The following is a 21331-nucleotide window of genomic DNA, read 5'->3' on the forward strand; positions in this document are numbered from 1 at the left end:
GTTAATAGAAAATTGTTGTTGTTTTAGTAAGATGAGGTTATATTCAGATGGCACAATTGAACTGTTTCATTTTCAGTTAAAAATGAAGAAGTACAGCCCTGGCCGGTTTGGTTCAGTGGTTGGAGTGTTGGCCTGCAGACCAGAGAGTCCCAGGTTCGGTTCCCGTTAGGGGCACGTACCAAAAAAAAAAAATTAAGAAGTACAAATTGGTTGTTAGACTGATGAACCTCAAGGGGAAGGAGGGAGGGAGGGCAAGATAAGATAAACCAAAGAACTTCTATGCAAAACCTATGGACACCAACAATAGTGTGGGGAAGGCAGGAGGGGATGGGAGGGGAGGGGGTCAATGGGGAAAAAAGGGGGGACATCTGTAATACATTCAACAATAAAGATGAGTTAAAATATATATGGTTGTTTGGATAAGCCAGGAGAAGATAGCTAGGCTGCAAGGAGTATGGATTTACACATTTTAACTCCAAGTTTTACAATTTTACTCAACGTAAAAGAAGTGGAAGAAGAAGGGCTACCTCCCTAATTGGCTGTCTGTTTGCTGCCTCCTCCTCCTCCTCTGCTGGTTCGGGCATGAGGGGATTGAAAACCTGTGAGCTTCACCCTGCACACCCCACCTCCTCAGTTGGAGCCAGCTGCTCTGAACCTCGCCCATCTGAACCATGTGCAGAAATCTACACACACATGCCTGGGCTCACCTTTGCACCTCTAAATCAAAATCTCTTGGCAAGGGCAAGGGCATCTGTATTTTAAAAAGCTTCCCAGTGGCCTAGACACACAGCCATGGTTGACAATCTCTGAATCATTTCTCCAATCCTGTTGATTTTACCTCCAACATCTCTTAAATCCATCCTCTTGTGCCCTGTTTTCATCGCTCCTGATTTGGTTCTAGCCCTGATAATCTATCTGGATGACAGAAACAGCTTCCCAACACATCTTTTTTTTTTTTTTTTCCTTTGAGTCAGTCCTCCAAACTGCCACCAGATTTATTTTTCGAAAACACAAATCCAAACCTGTCACCCCTCTGCTTTAAATCCTCCAGTGGCTCCCCTCCGAATGAATGATGGAGCCTGTTTACTTCTTAGATGATGATAGAGAACAGCTGCTCCTCATCCTAGCTAGGCGGGATCTTTTTTAGTTTATAATGTTTTCTTTTTGACTTTCTGTTTTAAAATAATTGAAGACTCACAAGAAGTTGTAAATATAGTTCAGAGTTCCCCTAATGATCACATCTTATATAACCTTAGTACATGACTAAGACTGTGAACCTGACTTTGGTACACTATTAACTCAACTACATGCTTCATTTGGATTCCACCAGTTTTTCATGCACTCTTTGCATGCACGTGTATGTGTGTAGAATACTGTGACATTTTTATCATATGAGCTTAATACAGTTTTAAAAGTATCTCTTTTTCTACTTAGGCTGGTTCTCAACTCTGGCTGTGCATTGGAATTTCCTGGGGGAGCTTTAAAAAAGTAGCCATGTCTGGCTCTATCATCCTCTGGTCCAGCATTTTTCAGAATTTTAATGTGCACATAACTCCACTGAGGATTTGGTAACAATATAGACTCAGATCTAGTAGGTCTGGGTGGAGCCTGGGATTCTGAAGTTCTAACAAGGCCTCAGGGAATGCTGCTGCTGCCGCCAGTCTGTGGGTCACATTTAGAGCAGGCCACCCTGTTTCAAACCAATGGAATAAGAATCTATGGGTGTGAGACCTAGGCATGGTTATGTTTGAATTCCTTCACTGATTCTACCTGTAGCTAAGGTTGAGAACCACTGAGATATGTGACAGAATTCAAAGTGTGTGTCACCTTTGGAGGTCATGCCATCTGAAACTCTATCTGAAGCATTCTAGGTCCTTTCAGTCTCTATTCAAATGACAGAAAGCTACTGGAGTGAACAGATCCTTCTATATAATTGACATTCTTTTTCTGAAATTGAAATACATCCAGTGTGAACTCTCTCAAGTTGTCCCTCACTTCCACTTCAATTTCTTCATTATACTTTTGCCCATATTTAGACAAAAAGGAAGGAGAGTTTGTCTCTTTGCTTTCATACCCAAATTCTGCGAAAGAGATCGCTTCAGATTTACTACCTAGTCTCTTTTCATTCCCTTGTCAATTGGCCTCCAAGCCCATAGATATTAGACAGATGATCACTTTAGCACTTAACAGAGGTCCCCTTCAGCTACTGACCTTGTTTGCTGTCTTGAAGAGAAAACCTGAAGCTCATATAAGAATTACTCTCAAACTGTTGCTAACATATTCATAACAATACCATGACCTGGAGAGTATTAGCCTAAGCAGAACAAGGCAATCAGAGAAAGACAAATATCACATGATCTCACTTATTTGTGGAATATAATGAACAAAACAAACTGATGAAAAAATAGACCCAGAGACATAGAAGTAGGGTACAGACTGACAAACCTCAGAAGAAGGGGTAGGGAGGGAAGAGATAAACCACAGAACTTACATGCATGTAGAGGTAACCAATGGACATAGACAACAATGCTGGGGATGGGGTGGGGTGGGGCGGGATTGGAAGGAATGTGTCAATGGGGGAAAAAGGAGAAACATCTGTAACAAAAATAAATCAATAAAAAATAATTTTAAAAAATACCATATCTATCTTTTTAGTCCTCCCCTCCCATGAAAATCAAGGCCATGGCTCACCCTTTCTCTAAGATCAATTTCTTCCATTGGGTTCTGGCCTTCCTTTCCTTCTTCCTAGTGTTGTTTATCCGCTCTTCTCTCATGTCCTCAAACTTTTTCTACTAGTTCCTTCCCAAGAGCTCTGAAATCTGCTGTCTTTCCCATATTAAAAAAAGGCCTCATTAACCCCACTTCCCTTCCAAGTTCTGCCACATCTCTCTTTCTTTAAGGAACTATTTACATTTTTTGTCTCCAACTACACTTTAGAGATTCATGCTTGCTGACTTCATTTCCTCACCTCCCACTCACTTCTCAAACCACTCCAGTCTAGACTGTATCCCAGCATGAACCAAAACTCAACGATGACTTCTAAGCAGGTAAATCCAATGGCTACTTTTCACTCCTCATTTTCATCAACTCTCCACAGTTAAGTCAATAATGTGGGGTCAAGGCAGTACTTTCAAAATATGTAGGATGGTTAAACACGTGGAGATTTTCATGGGAATCCAGTAGGCTCCATTAAGGCATGGCTGTGGTTTCTTCACTACTGTGTCCTCTCCTATGTACCTGGCAAACCAAAGTGCTCAGTATGTGTGGTTTGACTGAATCCTGCCTCTCTTCCATGAATCCCACGACATGACTTCTCTCCTCTCCTCTTACCTCTCAACCTGGCTTTCCAGTGTGTCTTACTGACTCCTCTATATTTGTCTACCTTGTACATTTGACATTACTCAAGATTCTCTCTGGCTCTTCTGATCTTGTGATGTTCAAACAAACTCTTCTTGGGCAATGAATTCCACCTCCATGTTTCGGCTTGTTATCTTTATGTTGACCAACCCCAAGTTCACACCAGTACCTCACTTCTCTTCCTAACTGCAGATCTGAATTTCCATTTGCCTTCTAAAGATTTATGAATATATATTAATGGCACTATTTCCACTGGTATATATCCAACAGCTGAATCTTTTCCTCTGAATTGTTTTTCCACCTATTTCCTGTTCTGATTAACAGCATCATCCTTTTTCTACTTACCCAGGTGGGAAATTTCTAAGCCAATATCACCCCTTTTCATTTGTTTACTCACAATCCAATAAACCTCAAGTCCTATTGATTCCATGTCCCTATTTCTTGGATAGTATTTTCAGTGTGTGTTCTGAAGTACATTAGTTCTTTGGGATGTTAATAGGAGTCAGCAAAAATGTAAAAAAGTATCTATGTTGAAATAACTTTAAGAAATGCTGAGCTGGACAGTTAAATAGATTTCTTTTACAGAGGAACTTTTTAAAGCTTTTGTTGATATGCTAATGTATGAGAAACTGACATGGGGATACCACATGCATTGTTTCAAAAAGTTATTTGGCCACAGGACCATTTTTTTTTTCAGCGTCAAAAGAAATATTACTAAAACACATTTTGGAAATGATGATCTAATCCCGTTTTCTCCTTGTGCCGCCAACCTATTCAAAGCCTCTTGCATACAGACTTTTGTCAGTTCCCTGGGTGAAGGAGATCTCCCTATCTCCAATATCTTGCCTCTCCAAGTTAACCTCTAGACTTCTATAAGAGTTATCCTTATAAAAGCTGGATCATGACTCTGCCCGGAGTATTATCATCTTGCTCCTTACCTCTGTCCAAGTACTCTATATCCAACTATAATTGTGGGTTTGTCTATTTCTCCTTTTAGTTCTATCAGTTCTTGCCTCATGTATTTTAATGATCTGTTAGGTGCATACATGTTTAGGATTGTTATGTCTTCTTGGAGAATTGATCCCTTTAGCCCCTCTTTATTCTTGATAATTTTCTTTGTTCTGAAGTTAGCCATATCTGAAATATAGCTACTTCAGCTTTCTTTTTGATTTGTGTTAGCATATGTCTTTATCACTTTATTTTTAACCAGAGTCTTTATATTTAAAGTGGGTTTCTGGTGAATAACATACAGTTGAGTCTTAATTTTTCTTTTTTTTTTTTAATATGTTTTTATTGATTTTTCTTTAGAGAGAGAGGAAGGGAGGGAGAGAAACATTCATGTGAGAGAAATACGTCAATTTACTGCCTCCTGCACACCCCCTACTGGGGATTGAGGCCAAAACTCGGGTGTGTGCCCTGACTGGGAATAAACTGGGGCCTCTCAGTCCATGGGAGAATGCTCAATCCACTGAGCCACACTAGTTTTTTCTTAATGTACTCTGATAGTCATTGTCTTTTAATTGGCATGTATCTATCATTCATATTTAAAGTACTGATATAGTTGGTTTAATATCTACCATGGTTGTAACTATACTCTAGTTGTTGTATTTGTTCTTTGTTTCCTTTCCTCCCCCTTTCTGCCTTGTCTGATTTTGAGAATTTGATATTATTCCATTTTACATAACTCTTGGTATACCAATTCAACTTCCTTTAAAAACATTTTTAGTGGTTGCCTAGAACTTACAATATATATTTACACTTAGCCTAAATTCACCTTTAAATAATACTGTATGCTTCATGTGAAATATGGTTACAAATGAGTATTCCCAATTCATCTCTCCTATCCCTGGTGACATGGCTGACATTCATTCCACTTATGCATATTTATAATCTCTCAATACATGCTACTGTTATTACTTTAAACAGTTATGTTTTAGATCAATTAAGAATAAGAAAACTAAAAAAAGATTTTGTTTTACCTTCATTTATTCTTTTATATTGATATAATTTTCCTTCTACCTAAAGGACATTTCTTGCAGGAAAATTTTGCAGGCAATGAATTCTCTGTTTTTGTTTTTCTGAGAAAGTTTTTATACCTCCTTCACTTTGAAGCCCAATTTTGCTGGATATAGAATTTTAGGTTGGTCGTTTTTCCTTGAAACTCTTTAAATATGTTATTCCACTCTCTTCCTGCTTGTGTGGTTTCTGATGAGAAGAAGTCTATTTTTATCCTTGTTTCTCTATATTTAAGGTGTCTCCCTTTACCCCCAAGCTTCTTTCAGGATTTGCTTTTGGTCTTTGCTTTTTTTTATAGTTTTAATATGATATGCCTAAGTGGGGTTTTATGGGTATTTATTTTCCTTGGCATTCTATGAGCTACCTGGATCTGTAGTTTGGTGTCTGTCACTAATTTTGGAAAGTTATTGGCCATTATTACTTCAAATATTTCTTTTCCTACGTTCTCTTCTCTCCTTTTAGCATTTTCTAACTATATACCTTTTGATATTTCCCCACAATTCTTGGATGTTCTAGGATGTTTTCACTCGTTGACCTCTTTGTGTTTCAGTTTGTGAAGTTTTCTATTACCCTGTATCCAAGCTCACTGATTCTTTCCTGGACTGTGTTGAGTCTACTGATGAGTCTATCAAAGCCATTCTTCATTCCCTCTAGTTTTTCTAGAATTTCTTTTTGATTGATCCTGAGTTTCCATTTCTCTACTTATATTATTTGTCTGTTATTGATGTCTACTTTTTCCACTAAAACCCACAATATATTAATCATAGTTATTTTAAGTGTCCTGTCTGGTAATTCTAACATCTGCATCATATCTGAGTATGATTCCTTTGTTTTTATGCTTCCTTTGACCCTTCAGACTATATTTTTTGTCATGCCTTGTAATTTTCCCCCCAAAGCTGGACATATATCAGTTAATAGGAACTGAGGTATATAGGCCTTGTGGTGAGGACTTATGTTAATTCAGGAGTTAGGATGTATCTGTTTGTTGTGGCTTTAGGTACCAGAAACTTTGAATTTCTCTTCTGTCATTGTTTTTGTTTCTCTTCTTTACTTTGGACTTCTCTAAGTATTCCTCCTCAGAGAGTCTGTGTTTTGCAGCTCTTTCAGCTGTAATCTACTATTACTATACCAAAGCTCTGTTAATGTGATGGTAAGGTGTAGGGAGAGGAAATGCTATATAATCTTCTGATGAGATCTCAGTCTTTAAGTGGGCCTGTGCCCTGAGGCTGTGACCTTCACAAATATTTATCCAGTGGTATAGTTTCACCCCCTTCCCCCTAGTCCCTTCTCTGGCTGCAGTTCTCCTAATCTATTTACTTGAAGCCCTGACATCTGAGGACTCTTTCCCTCATCCCCCCACATTCAGAAGACAGAAGGGGGCTTCAACTGGGGGAGAACCTAGGATAAAATTTCAGAATCATGCCCTGGCCAAGTCCTCTTTCCTGGAGAGTAGGCCTTTGTTATGGGGAAGACTGAATAGATTTCACAATGATTACTCTTATACCTCTCCCAGCCGATCTTTGCCTTGGGAATGTGATGGGGTTTCTGGAAGGGAAACCTAAGAAAGTGTGAGCCCTCTGACCCCTGCTCCTACAAAGATAGTGACTGCAGCTCCCAGGAGCCTGGACCTCTCATGCTACTCTACACTCAAACTCCAGCAATTGGTCCAAACTACCATTTAAGTGTTTCTACCCAAGGTTTCTGCTCCAGGTAAACAGACTGCATCTGTGTTTCTATAGATGTGCCTGCCTCTACAGATGTTGGGATGGTATTTTGCCATAACCTCAGTTCTCTGATGTGTGCAAGAAAAGTCATTGGTTTTCAGCTCATTTAGGTTTTACTTCTTGTAAGGATCGGAGTGATAACTTCTAAGGTCTTGCTTGACATGTTGAAGCTGAAGCTAAAAGGTCCCTCTTACTCTGTTACTAATTCAAATACTACTTCAAGACCATCAGACACTAGGGGCCATACCTTACTCATCTATTTCTGTACTTTATGGAGACAGTCTGGTCTAATTATTTTTGAAATGATACTTTAGAAACCAGACCTGATTGAATCTTGACCCCACTGCTTATTAGTTAAGCTAGCTGATGTATCATTTTTTTTTTTATCTGTGAAAAGCAGCCCTGTTGACTAGTACTTTCTCTGATGAAATGTTCTTTATCTCTTTTGCCCATTACAGGCACATGTGGCTATTAAGCACTCGAAGAAATGAATTTCTTACTTTAATTACATTTAAATCAAATAGCTACATATGGCTAGTGACTTCTGGATTGGATAGTGCAGGACTAAGGCTTTACAAGTATAGACAGTGGATGATCAAATATGCTATTTTTATTCTCCATGGGTCATTCAAAGTAAAAAATATAGACTGATGAAATATTGCATCATCTGGAAGTATGAGGCCATGGCAGCAAAGCTTCTGGTTAGTAAAAGGTAGCCCTGGCTCTAAAGACAATGTTTTTTTTTTTTTTTTTTGTTTGTTTGTTTTAAACAAAAGAAGATGGTGATGTGAAATATGTCAACTGGATGACTAAGGTGTTTATTCTTCTCCCCTGGGCATCTTTGCCCCAGACAAACATGTGTGCATTCAGTGCAGACACTGAGATTTGTGTGGCTTGAGGCTCTCTATGCTTTATAAAGTATGTTCACACACGATCTCCCTTTACCCTCCAATGATATGTTGATCCCATTTTGTGGGTGAGGAAATGAAGACCCCAGAGAGGTTAAGTGACTCGAATGGTTAACAGCTTCAAACACAGAAATGGGAGCTCTGAAACCATCCCTATTCCACTCTGCCCAAACCACTACTTACTGAACTTCACTGCAGTTCCACTCTATCTAACTGCACTGACATCACACAGTAGTTGAAACTGAACATTAGCTGCCAGAGCCCTCGTGGTGGACACCACACCTCTGGCGACCACAGAGCTGGGTCCTTGTCTCAGAAATGCAACACGTACCTCCTATTTATACCTGCTGTGTCTTCTGGTTTGATGTAAAAAAAAGTTTCTGTAAAGGCAAGTGGCAGGTGACCCTGTGTGGGAAGTCTTTGGAAGAAAGGAAGCTTTGGCAATCACACAGTGAAGGTAGCAACCACAGCCACAGGATGTGTGTGTGTGTGTGTGTGTGTGTGTGTGTGTGTGTGTGTGGCTTATCTCTCTCCCCTCCATCTCAGAGTGTGATTTCTTCTATTCAGCCCCTTTCTCCTAAACTCTGACACCTGGAGAGAGGCAGTGGAGGAGGCCCCTCTGTCCAAAATGCTTGCTTTAAACTACAAACTTAAAAGGTTCCGACGTAGGTAGTACCCTTTGCAAATAGCTATTACAGCATCATTCAGAATTAACTGCTGCACAAGTAACTTTTGCATCCTGTTTGTGTCTGTTGGTCAGGTCCTACACACACAGAAAGAGACTGCATTTTTGGAATTAGTCCTGGCAGCCAATTACTAGGATGCTTTATAGCACGGGCGGGCTCTCAGAGTGTGGTTCCTGGATCAGTAGGAACAGCATCACCTTGGGAACCTGTTAGAAATGCAAATTATCAGTCTCCACCCCATACCTGTAGATCAGAAGCTCTTCCACTGAGACCTAAAGTCTGTGTCTGGACAAGACCTCTAGGAGATAGCAGCTCAAGTTGGAGAATCAGTGCTTTAGAGTATGGAGGCAATTAAATGGCACTGAGTAATTAATTAGGCAGAACACACAAAGGTTCCTCAGGCCCACCAGTCCACTCCTTCACCACTGTGGTCCTCAGACTAACAACAGCAGCAGCCCTGGGAGCTTGTTAGAAGCACAGGACCTCAGGCCTGCTATCTCAGACCTACTGAATCAGAATTTGCATGTTCATCAAATCCCCAGGGAACTGGAAAGCACATTCACATTTGAGAAGAACTGCTAATCCTCACTTACACTGAGGTTTATTTTGTTTGAAGAGTTTAGGCAGAGAGAGCCAGGTAGGCAGAAAAAAATTTCTTTGGTGGATTTGATTTTGATCCTAAATAATTATCGATTTCTCTTATTTCCTATAAAAACAACTTTTAGAAAGGAGGTGGGGGAACACACTGATCTAAATGATGAAAACCCCAATTAAGCCAAATCTTCCATTTCATAGTTTCAAGGGGGGTTTTACAATGATCACTTTGCCTGGTCCTCTTATCTCTAGCAATTCTGACCACACTCTTCCCTTTGAAGTGCTTGCAGATCTATTTGTGTAGGCAAGATTTCCAAGGGAAACACTGCAGTCATGCAAATTAAGTGAAAGAGAAGTGTTATCAACCCTCTCACTCAAATTGCTGGAGAATCCCTTCCCTTTCAGGCATGCCCAGCCCTGAGGAGTGGTTAAGAGAACCTGGAAACAGGAGCCCACAGCCTCCCAGAACTTTTAATTCCAAAGACACTTCCTTGGGCAGGAAACTAAAGCTTCCTTTGTGTGCAAAGCACTGTTCTGAGCACCAAGAAACCACCTTGATGAGCTGGGATGCAACCCGCCCATCCCCACTGACAGCTCTGCCTTCCTAAGAACTGAGGAGCTGCGTGCGCAACAGTGGGATGAATCCAATCATCTATAATGACTCAGACGGAGTCATTAAAGACCAACAAATTGCCAATCTGAGTATTGAGAATGCAGATTGAGCACCCATTATTGTTTGTTGGATCAAAGCAAAAAATGCCTACATGTGTATTTACTCAACAGGCAATAATGGCTCCAAAAAAGCTGACACATATGAGGAAGTAACAGTCATTTTCAAAGCAAACAGCAATAACAACACCTTCCAAAACACCGAGGAAGAGGGTTACACTGTGCCTTCATGTACCGTACCTCAATGCATCTTTACCATAAGTAGGTGTGGGGGATGCTGTTGCATTCAATGCAGATGAGGAGCCTGCTTCCCAGGGAGGTTGGGGGACTTACCCCAAATCCCATATTTCAAAGAACTGGGACTAGAGCTTGGTTTTCCTGACTCCAAACCCAGTGTTCTGTTCACAACAGCTGAATCTGAGCCTTGCTACTCCACGTGTGCTCCACTGGCTGAACTAGCAGCATCAGCATCCCAAAGAGCTTGTTAGAAATTCAGAGTCACAGTCCCACCCTAAGCTTAATCCGAACCTGTCTTTTCACTAGCTTCCCAGGCAATGTGTAGGCACCTTAAAGAGCCTAAGAGCAATCAATCTTGACTCAGTATGACCACTTGCTATACCAAAACAAGAACAAACACAAAATAGTGAAAACTTCACAAAATTGAGGTACTGAATACCACAAAGTTTTTTTGGAGTGCTTCTAATGAGCAGAGATGCCATTTTTCTTGAGACAGAAAGAATGGACAAAGCTGTGGTATTTGACAAATTTGTGGAGCCCACCGAAGATGAGCAAAGGAATGTCATCTTCAATGCTGAGAAATTAGTAGTCCTCGTGTTTCTGTTAAACTTACCAGAGATACACTGATTTTTGTGCCAGTATCATTCTTTTTTTTTTTTTTTATCCTCACCCGAGGATATTTTTCCATTTTTTGTACAGATAGAGTGGGAGGGAGAGAGAGTGAGAAACATCGACGTGAAGGGAGACATCGAGTGGCTGCCACCCGCACGACCAACCAGGGCCGGGGACAAACTGCAACCGAAGTACGTGCCCTTAGCGGGAACCGAACCCGGGTCTCTCCGGACCGCAGGCCGACGCTCTAACCGCTGAGCCAAACCGGCCAGGGCGCCAGTATCATTCTTTAAGGTCACCTCTTAGAATAAATGTTTCTGCTAACATGGGCTCCCTCTTAAGAAGAGGGAGACTCAGTCACATCACAGTGGTGATCTCTTGAACACTGATACTACAGCTGGAAAAACCACTCGTCTTTAATTGAAAAAAAAAATGTGTTTCATGTTTATATTTGAGTATGGTTGTGGCCAAAGTTTTGAGACTTTACTTGTGGCCAAAGTTTTGAGACTTTACTTCATGCAAATAAGGACACGTGTAGTGGAGAGCTGACTTCAACGGTGCTCCCTGTGAACTGCAGAGTGCTCTGCCCTTGTATATGGGGATGGACCACTGGAGACTGAGGTCAAGTTTACGCCTTTCCAAAGTGTACTTGGATTAGAGAAGATGGTCAGGTGTTTGATTTTGTAAGAATTTCTCCCCATACAAAGTAAACGTCGGAAGATCCCAAAGCAGAATGGATGCTTATTGCTTATCATCAAGTTCAGAACAAACATTTATCAAGGATAAAAAAGTGAAGACAGATGTAAAGAAATCACATAGTCATGCTACAAGATGAAATTATATTTGACCAAAGTAAATCAATAGGGAAGGGAGAGAGCATTTTCCATTCTCTAACTCGTCGAACAGCAACACTTTATTAAGCACCTACTGCACACTCCACATTCTGCTTGGTTCTAGGAGAGACATTGTCCCTGCGCTTGAAGAGCTTATGATCTTGCTGAAGAGAAACTATCACATGACAATACAGCAAATTATATAATAGTGTTCAAGAGCATGGATGTGACTGAAAGTCAGATAGATTTAAGGGAGGGAAGGAGCCATTCTGGGAAGGCCTCATAAAGTAGGAGACGAGAGTTTGATGTCAGAATGAGTGAGTACATTTCTGGAGATGAGAACAGAATTAAATGTATGAAATAACCACCTGTATCTCTTGTTACCTTTCAGATGGAAAAAGTCAAGAAACATATGATTTCATTCCTAATTGGGGTATAATACTGAAAGCAACAAGTGAACAAACAAGACAAATAAATGAACAAAAACTCACAGACACAGACAACAGTACGGTGGTTACCAGAGGGAAAGGGCGGGTGTAGTAAAGAGTAAAGGGGGTCAAATATTTGGTGATGGAGGGAGACTTGACTTGGGGTGGTGAACACACAATACAATATACAGATTATGTATTGTAGAACTGTACACTTGAAATCTGTATAATTTTATTTACCAAAGTCACCCCAATAAATTTATTTAAAAAGTTTTTGAAGTAGATATGTGAAAATGGGGCCTGTAGGCATCTCTTGTATTCATAAAGGGAAGAGGGACGGGACACTGAAATGTGGGGATTTAGCATATAAAGCCATAAGGCCTTGTGGTGTTCAGGCCCTGTCTGGCATCATCTTTACCACCATCCAGTGACAAAACTGAAAATGACAGTTGCTTATCAAATTCAAGAATAAACCAAACAGCTATGCTGGATCATTCTTGCCTGTCAGCGAAATGGAGCTTGGGTCACGGCCATGTTGTTGAGTGAAAGGATGAGATCCCCTAGGGATCTGGGCCCTCAACTTCTAGATGCATAATTCCAGGGGGGCGCATAAGACCCTTAGGGCAGATGCTCCCAGGTCCCACCCATGTCCTCCTTGTCAGCTCACACTCACCTCCACATACTGCAGACCCCTACAGCTCTTTTACCTGACGCTTTTTAAAACAACAATTCTGATTATAGGGACACATACGGCATCTGGAATTGCCAGATATTTATTTATTATTATTTATTTATTATTTTATCTTCACCGAGGACTTTTTCTTCCATTTTTGTTCAGATAGAGTGGGAGGGAGAGAGAGGAAGAGAGAAACATTGACATGAAAGGGACACATCAAGTGGCTGCCTCCTGCACAGCCCCCACCAGGGCTGGGGACGAATCGCAACTAAGGTACGTGCGGTTGACCAGAACCGAACCCGCAACTCCTTGGTCCATGGGCCGACCCTCTAACCGCTGAGCCAAACTGGCCAGGGCGCCAGATATTTATTTAATGTTCCCGGATACAGCTGGATCAACATCCTAGACGATTATCCAGCTTCTTCCCCCACAGCTGGGATAACTTGGCCACATGTCCTATGGTCTCCCAGAGTCCCCCAGTGAGACCAAGCCCGGGCTGCCCGCAGTGGACACTTGCTTGACTGGCTTCCTGTTACGCCCTCCATCATGTCTCTGTATCCTCGCTGGTGTTTTCGGACATTACCTCCCAAGCTAACTGCTGGCACTCAAATCCTCATCTCCACTGTGCATGGAGCCCATGCTTTAAACCCAAAGGAGAAGTCCTAACAATGGGCATCTTTCAAAACACCAGAAACAATATTCTCAAGAGGATTTCTTAGAGAGCAAGGAGCTAAAAATAGCTTCCCAATTCCCTCATTGCCTCCTTTTGTTCAAAATCTGAATTCCGAAGTGGAAGGCACGACATATTATTCAGGGTTTCCCATATGAAATACCAACTGGTGTCGATTTCTTTTTTCTTTTCTTTTCTTTTTTTTTTTTTTTCTTTTAAAGGTTAGAGATTACTCACCTCCCCTGCTGGTCATTAAATCAGTCTGGCAGGATTCCTCGGAAGTTCTGTGGCCTTCCGGGCTTGTGGTGGTGGCGCAGGCCTGCTTGCTGTGAACCGAGCAGGTGACTTCAAAGGTCTGCTTCAAGCCTAGCTCAAGTATCACTTGGGGCTCACACTGAGCCCCAAAGTCAGGTACCAGATGGCACATCCCACAAAGTCAAAGTTGATCAGCTCCCCAGCACCTTGCATCTCTCTAGCTCTGCTGCCAAGAGAGGCTGCAACCTCTCAGGCAGGAAACAATTTCTTTTAGCTTACTTCTTCTCTTAGTTTTCCTAAGGGGTCGCCAGTGAAATGTTCAGCTGTTTTGTGAGGGTTGTTAAGTCTGGTGAATCCCGAGACATGCATTTTTTTTGTGTTAATTTTTTTTTTAAATCATCCTTCTCTAAGTCTCATGTACCACCAATCAAGATACTAGGAGTCCTTAGAAAGGTGGGCTTCTTCTCACACTCCTGCTTTACATTTAAATTTTAGTTTTGATTAGCAGTTTCCCCAAAGTTTGTCCCAAATGTGTATATGCATGGGGAAATAAAAGATTGCTCTCCAAATCTAAATGAGAGGAGCAAGGTGGGCATTTGAGAATACTAGTCACTCGAATGAAATGTGCTCAGAAATCAGACAACCCTAGAATATTATGCTTGGATAATTTGGATATACCGCCCATGAAATGAAAGGAGAATGAAAAGCAATCTCAATCTCACTTTAAATTTCCCCTAGTGCAAAGAGAAAGTATACACTATGCTGTATACTTGAAACTAAGACAATATTGAATGTCAACCGTAATTGAAAAATGAAAAAAAAAAAAGTTAACAGCCATTAGCTGGTCCAGCGGATGCACAGATGTTGCCCTTTCAGGCTTGGGCTCAATCTTTTCTAAGATTACCTGCTACTCAGAAAACCGAAGGGACTGGACTGCCCAAGTTGTCACAGCACCTGGCACTAGACAAAGTGCCCTGAGATGCTAAGAGCAGCATCTGCGGAGATGACCTTTAAGGTGCCTTCTGAACCCAAGGGTCTTTGATCCCCTGTTCCTGGGATGCAAGTTCTGCTTTTGACATTTCATGTTCAGAAAGGCAAAGCAGCCGGTCTAGGCAACAAAGTGCCACCTCCTGCCTCCTTGGCAGGTCACCACTCATAGTGGACTCTTCCACACTGTCCGGAGAAGCCCGGCCTAGGGGGTGACTGCTACAGATTGACGGTCAGACCTGCTGATAATGGACACTCTGGCAAGTCTCAAGGCCAGGGTCAAGTCAGCAGCTTTGCCATTCAAGCAGTTAGACTGCATTCACTCTCTTGAGTTCCTCTACAGTGGGACTTCGACCATAAAGGACGGAGCTAGGAGAGAGCAAGATAACTGCATTTTGGGGAAGGTCACACTGGAAAATCTGGTCTCTACCCAACTGCCCAAGAGAGTATTTAATTCCTCAGAGGTTGTAGTATTTGTCCCCAAAGTTCTGTGAGATTTTGGCATTTTTTTTTCATTTTACATAATCAATGCAGCTGCAAAAAAAACACACACACAAAAAACCTAATTAAACAGAAGAAACAGACAAATGAACCCATTCAAGTAGGGGTTGAGGCCAGGTACTTCTTTGCTGTGGGGGCTGTCCTGTGCATCGTGATCTCCACCCACTAGATGCCCAGTTAGCAACCCACTGCCAGTCATGACAATCGAAAATGTCTCCAACCATTGCCAAGTGTCCCCTAGGGGCAAAATCGCCCCTGGGTGAGAACCACTGCCTTGGAGGTGAACAGTATTAACTTCTTGAAAAGAAGTTTTGGAATACAGCATAGGAACTTCTTTATGCAAAGCACTAAAGAGTAAATTTTGGGGCTTTGAGTGTCACACGCTGTCTCTGTCTCATATTCGTCTTTGTTTTTGTTTTAATACAATTTTTTAAAAATGTAAAAACTTCTAAGCTCGGAAATAGGCCAGAATATGCTGATCCTTATGCTGTAGAGAAAGAAATGTTGGCGATTCCCATAATGATGGAAAGTGCTGAGGTAGTATTTGGAAAAACTGGGATCTCGATCCAGCTACCAGGTCTTCGTGACCCTGAGCTAGCAATTATTCTGCCCTTCTTGGAAAACATAAAACGTTGAAATAAAATAGAAACTCAGTATTTGAATGAAATGAGAGTCCCCAGTAGGTGTAAGGAATGCCTGCCGAGCAGCGATGTGTCCTTCCCTTGGTCTAGAAAAAAAATATCCTACGAGAAGAAGACATTGTGCAAAGGAAGTGCCCCTACCCAATTTCAAAACTGAAATATACAGAGAGTAACAAGGAAAGAAAAATGGTAGCTTGGAAAAAGAGAAGCCTATCAACTCCCTATAAATTTGTAAAAATAAAACTGTCATTTTGAAAATACATTTGAAAGTGGTTTCTATGGAATTTTCTTTACCCACCACATAAAGATCTGAGTAGACCAGGGCAGGCCCATCCAACAAATATTTATTGAGGGTCCACTATGTGCCAGGGACTGTGTAAGACACTGGAGCTGAATCCACCTGAGCCCGGTCAGTGAACAACACTCAAACTTCAAATTGCCATGTTCAATCATCCAGAGATTTTTTTTCCAGTAAAATATTCGGTCTTCCTATCTTTGGATATTGCTAATTACAAATATTTTATACTTTACTTTGAGCACTTAATAGTTTCTAGATAGGGTGGGGCAAAAGTAGGTTTATAGTTGTTCATTTGGAAAATAATACAATAATAATTAATAATACAAGAATAAACTTTGTGTTTCGCACACTCAACTGTAAACCTACTTTTGCCTACCCCTGTATGTGGATTTCTCACTGACATCGGGAGGAGTCAGTCAAGAGAATGTTCTTATGATCCAGTTACCACTGTGAGAACAACGGTATGGGATGAATAGGAGACTTTGGTCAGATATACTTCATTTGGATAACAAAAATGTACATTTTTTTATATTCCTTACCCGAGGATATTTTTCTGTTTATCATCAGATAGAGTGGGAGGGAGGGAGAGAATGAGAAACATTGATGTGATAGAACCACATTGACTGGTTGCCTCCTGCACGACCTGACCAGGGCAGGGGACGAACCGCAACCGAGGTAGGTACGTGCCCTTAACCGGAATCAAACCCACGACTAATTGGTTTGTGGGCCGGCACTCTAACCACTGAGCCAATAGGCCAGGGCAAAAAATGTACATTTTAAATCATTCAAGTAGTTTATCATATGGGAGGCAGTAAATTATAGTGAAAAGAGCACTGTGCTGGGAGTCAAAAACTCTGGGTCCCAGTCCTAGTTCTGTTTTGGTCTTGTTTCCATGGACAAGTCAGTTAATTTTTAAAGAGCAGTTTTCTCATCTGTAAAATGCGATCACAGCACTTTCCTGCCTAACCTGAGGCATTTACTGTACTTAAACATACTGTTTAAATGTTATAAAAGTGATAGCATTATTATAAGGACTGGGCTAAATCAAGTATCTTCTTGGTCACAGCCCAGATCAATTATCAATAAGACCATATGCTTCATTTTAGGTGATTAAGAAAAAAAACAAACCTATCTATAATAGCTTGTGAGACACTACCCAGAAATTTGCTCTGACAGAAACATCGTGGATTTTCTGTGAAAATATGATGATGTGCTAAATTTCATCTTGTAGTGAAATGAAAACTCTTGGTGATCAGCATTTATTTAAAGAGGTTCAGAAATTCATGGTTGATCCCTTACCAGCAGTATCAGGCCCCACCCACTTTCACCCAAAATGACATATTTGCCACACAGCCTTCAGAGGAAACCTTTGCAAAGGAGTGTCACCCCTCTCCTAGTTTGGGGTCAAATTCTACGCTGCACAGAGTATGGCAATCTCATCCCTTGCACACATTTGAAAAAGCGCCTCCAAACCAGATTAGCTGGCTTTTCACATGTGGGTTGTTGTTTTTTTCTGTGATACTCTCAATTGTATTGTGTGTGTGTTTTTTTGTTTTTTTTTTAATCAACCTGGGTTTTTATTTTTGGTCATCTTACCCCCGTCTATTTTTTATCAGAAAGTAGCTGGACTAATATCCCAAAAAGGATCTCCTTCATTGAATAGGAGTGACCGAGAACACTACAAGGAGTAAGGGGACAGTCCTGTCAGTTACTTCCTCTAGTTTCCCAGTGGGGCCTGAAAAAGCATCTATCCCTGCTTATGCTTTGTCCACTTCACTTCTAATGCAATGCAATAAAACAGGCAGGAGATGCCTGGTGTTGTGTACAATGTTAACTGTCAGTGCTACCCTTGATGCCAGCAACAAAGTATCAGAAGAACACTAGCAAGGGCAGAAACAGTGACTCCCACACTAACACCTTGTGTAAAGGACAAATCTTCATCATGCCTCTAATGGAAAAAAAGAAAAACAAATAAGTGCTCATTCTCACACTTTACATTACCATGACTACTGAAGGTCCATTTTTTCTGTCCTCCGGCTCCATACCTACCAAATATAGGACTTGAGTGTAGAAAGAAAAAAAAAAATGGATACATAAAATCAAAGGCAATCCTCTCAGTTTTAGAAGTCTGAGTTTTCATAAGCTGTATGATTTTATCTGACCAGAGAGCCAACAGCTAGAAATCAGTTCTGACCACTATTCGGGTTTTGATTTTTCCTGGACACCTAGAACATGAAAGACCATCCCATTTGTTAAAACAATTCACTGACAAGACTGCTGTCCTTTAAAGCTGCCCTTTAGACATGGAGGCAAAGCCAGTCTCCTCTCTCCAACTTTCTCTTATAATACAGTTTTCTGTCTTGAACACATCAAAGTCAAATAGGAGAGAAACAATCCAGTTGAAAAGAGATCTGATGTGCCTGTTGATGTCTCATTAACCTTGAGAGTGAATGTAACTGGTGATTGCCTGTCACACTGGCATGAGGGTTTGTGGGGGGGGGGGGGCAAAAGCCAGTGGAAACATCACCTGGGGGGATACAAAGAGAAATGTCATTTAGTAGCTCATCTATCAGAACATGGGGCAGCTTTTCAACCGTCAAGACTGGCTAAATTATAGTTTCCTTAAGCCCGTGATGAAACTACTACGTGTTGTTTTGAGAAAGCATTTGGAGCAGTATTTGTCTGTATGCCAAAATATGTTCACGGAGGTATTGGGGGGAAACACTTTGATGCTGGAAATATATTCATGAGAAGAGCAAACATCTTGGGATTAATGTTACTAAGGCTCTGTGATGAGTGAGTATGTGTGATACGTGTGTGCCATTGAAAATATCGCCAGCCACCCAATGTGGGAATGTCCTAATTCCACCGAGTCCCTAGTCAGATTCCCCTCCTTACTAATTGCTGATTGATAATATGTCAACAAATAGAGAGAGGGAAATTAGCTTGTCTCTAGGGATGAAGGATTACCTGCAGAGGAAAAGAGGAGTTCCCCAGGTTCACTGGTTGACTGCCCTTGGGATAAAAAGACTAGAAATCTAACCAGCTTAATCCCAGCTCTAGACCAGAGACCCACACAAAAGCAGCAGCGCCCATCCCTCTGCCCCAGGGCTGCGTCTGGGACTGGTTCCTGTCTGCCCTCCCCAGAGGAGCACTTTAGGTAAACAAGCCCCATAATCCCTACCAAGGACTTGGATGGAACATTCTCATCTATTTTTGCTTCTCTCTCCCAATGTCTCCACTTTTCCATCTTTGGTCCCCACTCCTCTGCTTTTCTAAGGAACTTCCAGAAAGTTGCCACCATTCACCTCACTTTTCACATCAAATTCCCCCCTCAGGCTGATGGCAGGCACAACCTGTTTCTTGCTTTCCTGTGTTCTTCTCAGAGCCACACAGCCTGGCGTCTGTCCTCACCCTCTGGCTCTGCCCCTCACCCTCACGTCCAAATGCGCCCAAATAAAAGTGGATCAACGGAATCCCTCTTTTCCCGAAGAAGTTTTTGCATTTCAGAGAAGAGGAGATATTGTGAAAGATTAAATAACTGCGAATTACAAACATCATTTCCTACCCTAGAAGACAGAGATGGCTACCTCGCTCCTGGGAAGAGGGCAGCAGGGCAGCCCCTGTCCTTGCCAGCAACCACACTTCTTTCTGGGTGGGTGGGAGGCATTCTCCTCACCACCCCACCTCACATTCCTTTCCCCCTCGCATGCCCTCCAAACAGCCTTTGCCAAAACACTCCGAGGGTCAGAGGAAGGGAGAGAAAAAGAGAGGAAGGGGAGAGGGGTCTCTGAATCCCCCATGCATAGTATTTTGCTTTCAACTAGCAGGACTTTCTAGTACGTATTTTCTTGTTCTGTTCCTTCCTGGCCCAGTTACCCCAAAGCCTCCCAACCCCCAAGACCACTGCAACCAAAACAAGCGCACTGACCACAGCACCCTGGCTGCCGCCGCCCCAACTGTTGCAGCAGCTGCCAGGGTGGCGACGACGGCGGCGAGGGCAGGGCAGGGCCCGGACTCTGACGCTCCCGCCCAGGAGGCTGGGAGGCTCTGGGCGGCCTCCGAGGGGCGCGCTGTGCAGGGGAGCCCCTGCGGCAGCCGCCTGGGATAGGAGAGGCGGCGCTCTCAGCCCGGACCCCGCGCACAGCCAGCCCAGCCGCAGCAGCGGCGCCGGCGGAGGCTGTCCGCGTCCGCCCCTCTCTCACCTTTAAGATCAGGTCGGTGTGATGCTGGTCCAGCATGTTGGCTTTCTGGAAGGAGGTGACGATGACCCGGCCGTAGCGCCCCGGGGTCTGTAGGTCCGAGTAGAGCCGGTGCTTGGAGCGGTTGACCGGGAAGAGGCTGTTAACGAGGTTGCGCTCGATCTTGGCGAGGCTGTGCTGGGGCGCCAGCAGGTGCTCCACGCTCTCCTCGACCTGGTAGCGGCTGAAGCTGGCGCCGAGCAGGATGGAGATGAGCACGGGCGCCGAGGCGAAGAAGACCGGGTGACTGGCAATGAAGTGGCCGAGCCGGGAGAAACACGTCCTCAAGCCCCTGTGCAGAACCTGCCGCAGCATCCTAGAGCAGAGCGGGCGCGGGAGGAGGGCGAGGCGCACGCTCGGCGCGGGCTCGGGCGGCGGCGGCGGCGGTGGCGGTGGTGGCGCCCGCGGTGGCGGCGGCGGCGGCGGCGGCGGCGGCGGTGAAGGCGAGACCCGGAGCTCTCCCGGCGCCGCGGCACCACCATCGGGGAGTCCCGCGCCGCGCCTCGGGATGGTCCCCTCGGGCCAGAGACACGCCCTCCTGCCCGCGGCTGCGCTGGCCCGGAGAGCCCCCCAGCCTGGCGGCCTCCGGGCTGCCCCCACCCCGCCCTACCCGGTGCGCCCTCCCCACCCTCCGCCGCCTCCCTGCCCGAGGGGCTCCGCTCCGCTGGGCTGAGTCCCGGCTCAGCGCGGAAGGGGCCCGGGGTAGCCCCCGCTGCGCACCATGACCCCACTCACCCGACCCCGAAGGCCAACGACGGGGTGGCGCGGGGAGCGGCGGCGCTATCTCGGGGAGACTCTGCGCGCCAGCCTAGGAACACGAGGACGGAGAATTCCAGGCTACACCCAGTCCTCTCCCCTCCCCATGCTCCCCTCCCCCGGCCCGCCGCTCACGCCTCCTTCTCCCCTGTATCCTCCGGGGAGACCCAGATATGAATAAAGAAATGAGCCCGATTTTCCAAACAAAAAGTAAAGAGTTCTCCCGGGGGGCATCAGGCGGC

At 43.5% G+C, this 21331-nt stretch overlaps 1 protein-coding gene across 1 annotated transcript in view; it reads right to left on the reverse strand.

Annotated features, from left to right (window-relative positions):
* The window catches only part of PTCHD1 (patched domain containing 1), a 57307-nt gene extending 36657 nt beyond the window's left edge, over positions 1–20650 (reverse strand). The window contains exon 1 of the mRNA XM_036271512.1: positions 20298–20650. Within this exon, the coding sequence (XP_036127405.1) occupies positions 20298–20648 (351 nt within the window). The 5' untranslated portion in view covers positions 20649–20650. The remainder of the gene's footprint in view (positions 1–20297) is intronic.
* Positions 20651–21331: the final 681 nt, after the last annotated feature.

Source organism: Molossus molossus, unplaced genomic scaffold, assembly GCF_014108415.1.
Source record: "Molossus molossus isolate mMolMol1 unplaced genomic scaffold, mMolMol1.p scaffold_m16_p_2, whole genome shotgun sequence".
Taxonomy (NCBI): domain Eukaryota; kingdom Metazoa; phylum Chordata; class Mammalia; order Chiroptera; family Molossidae; genus Molossus; species Molossus molossus.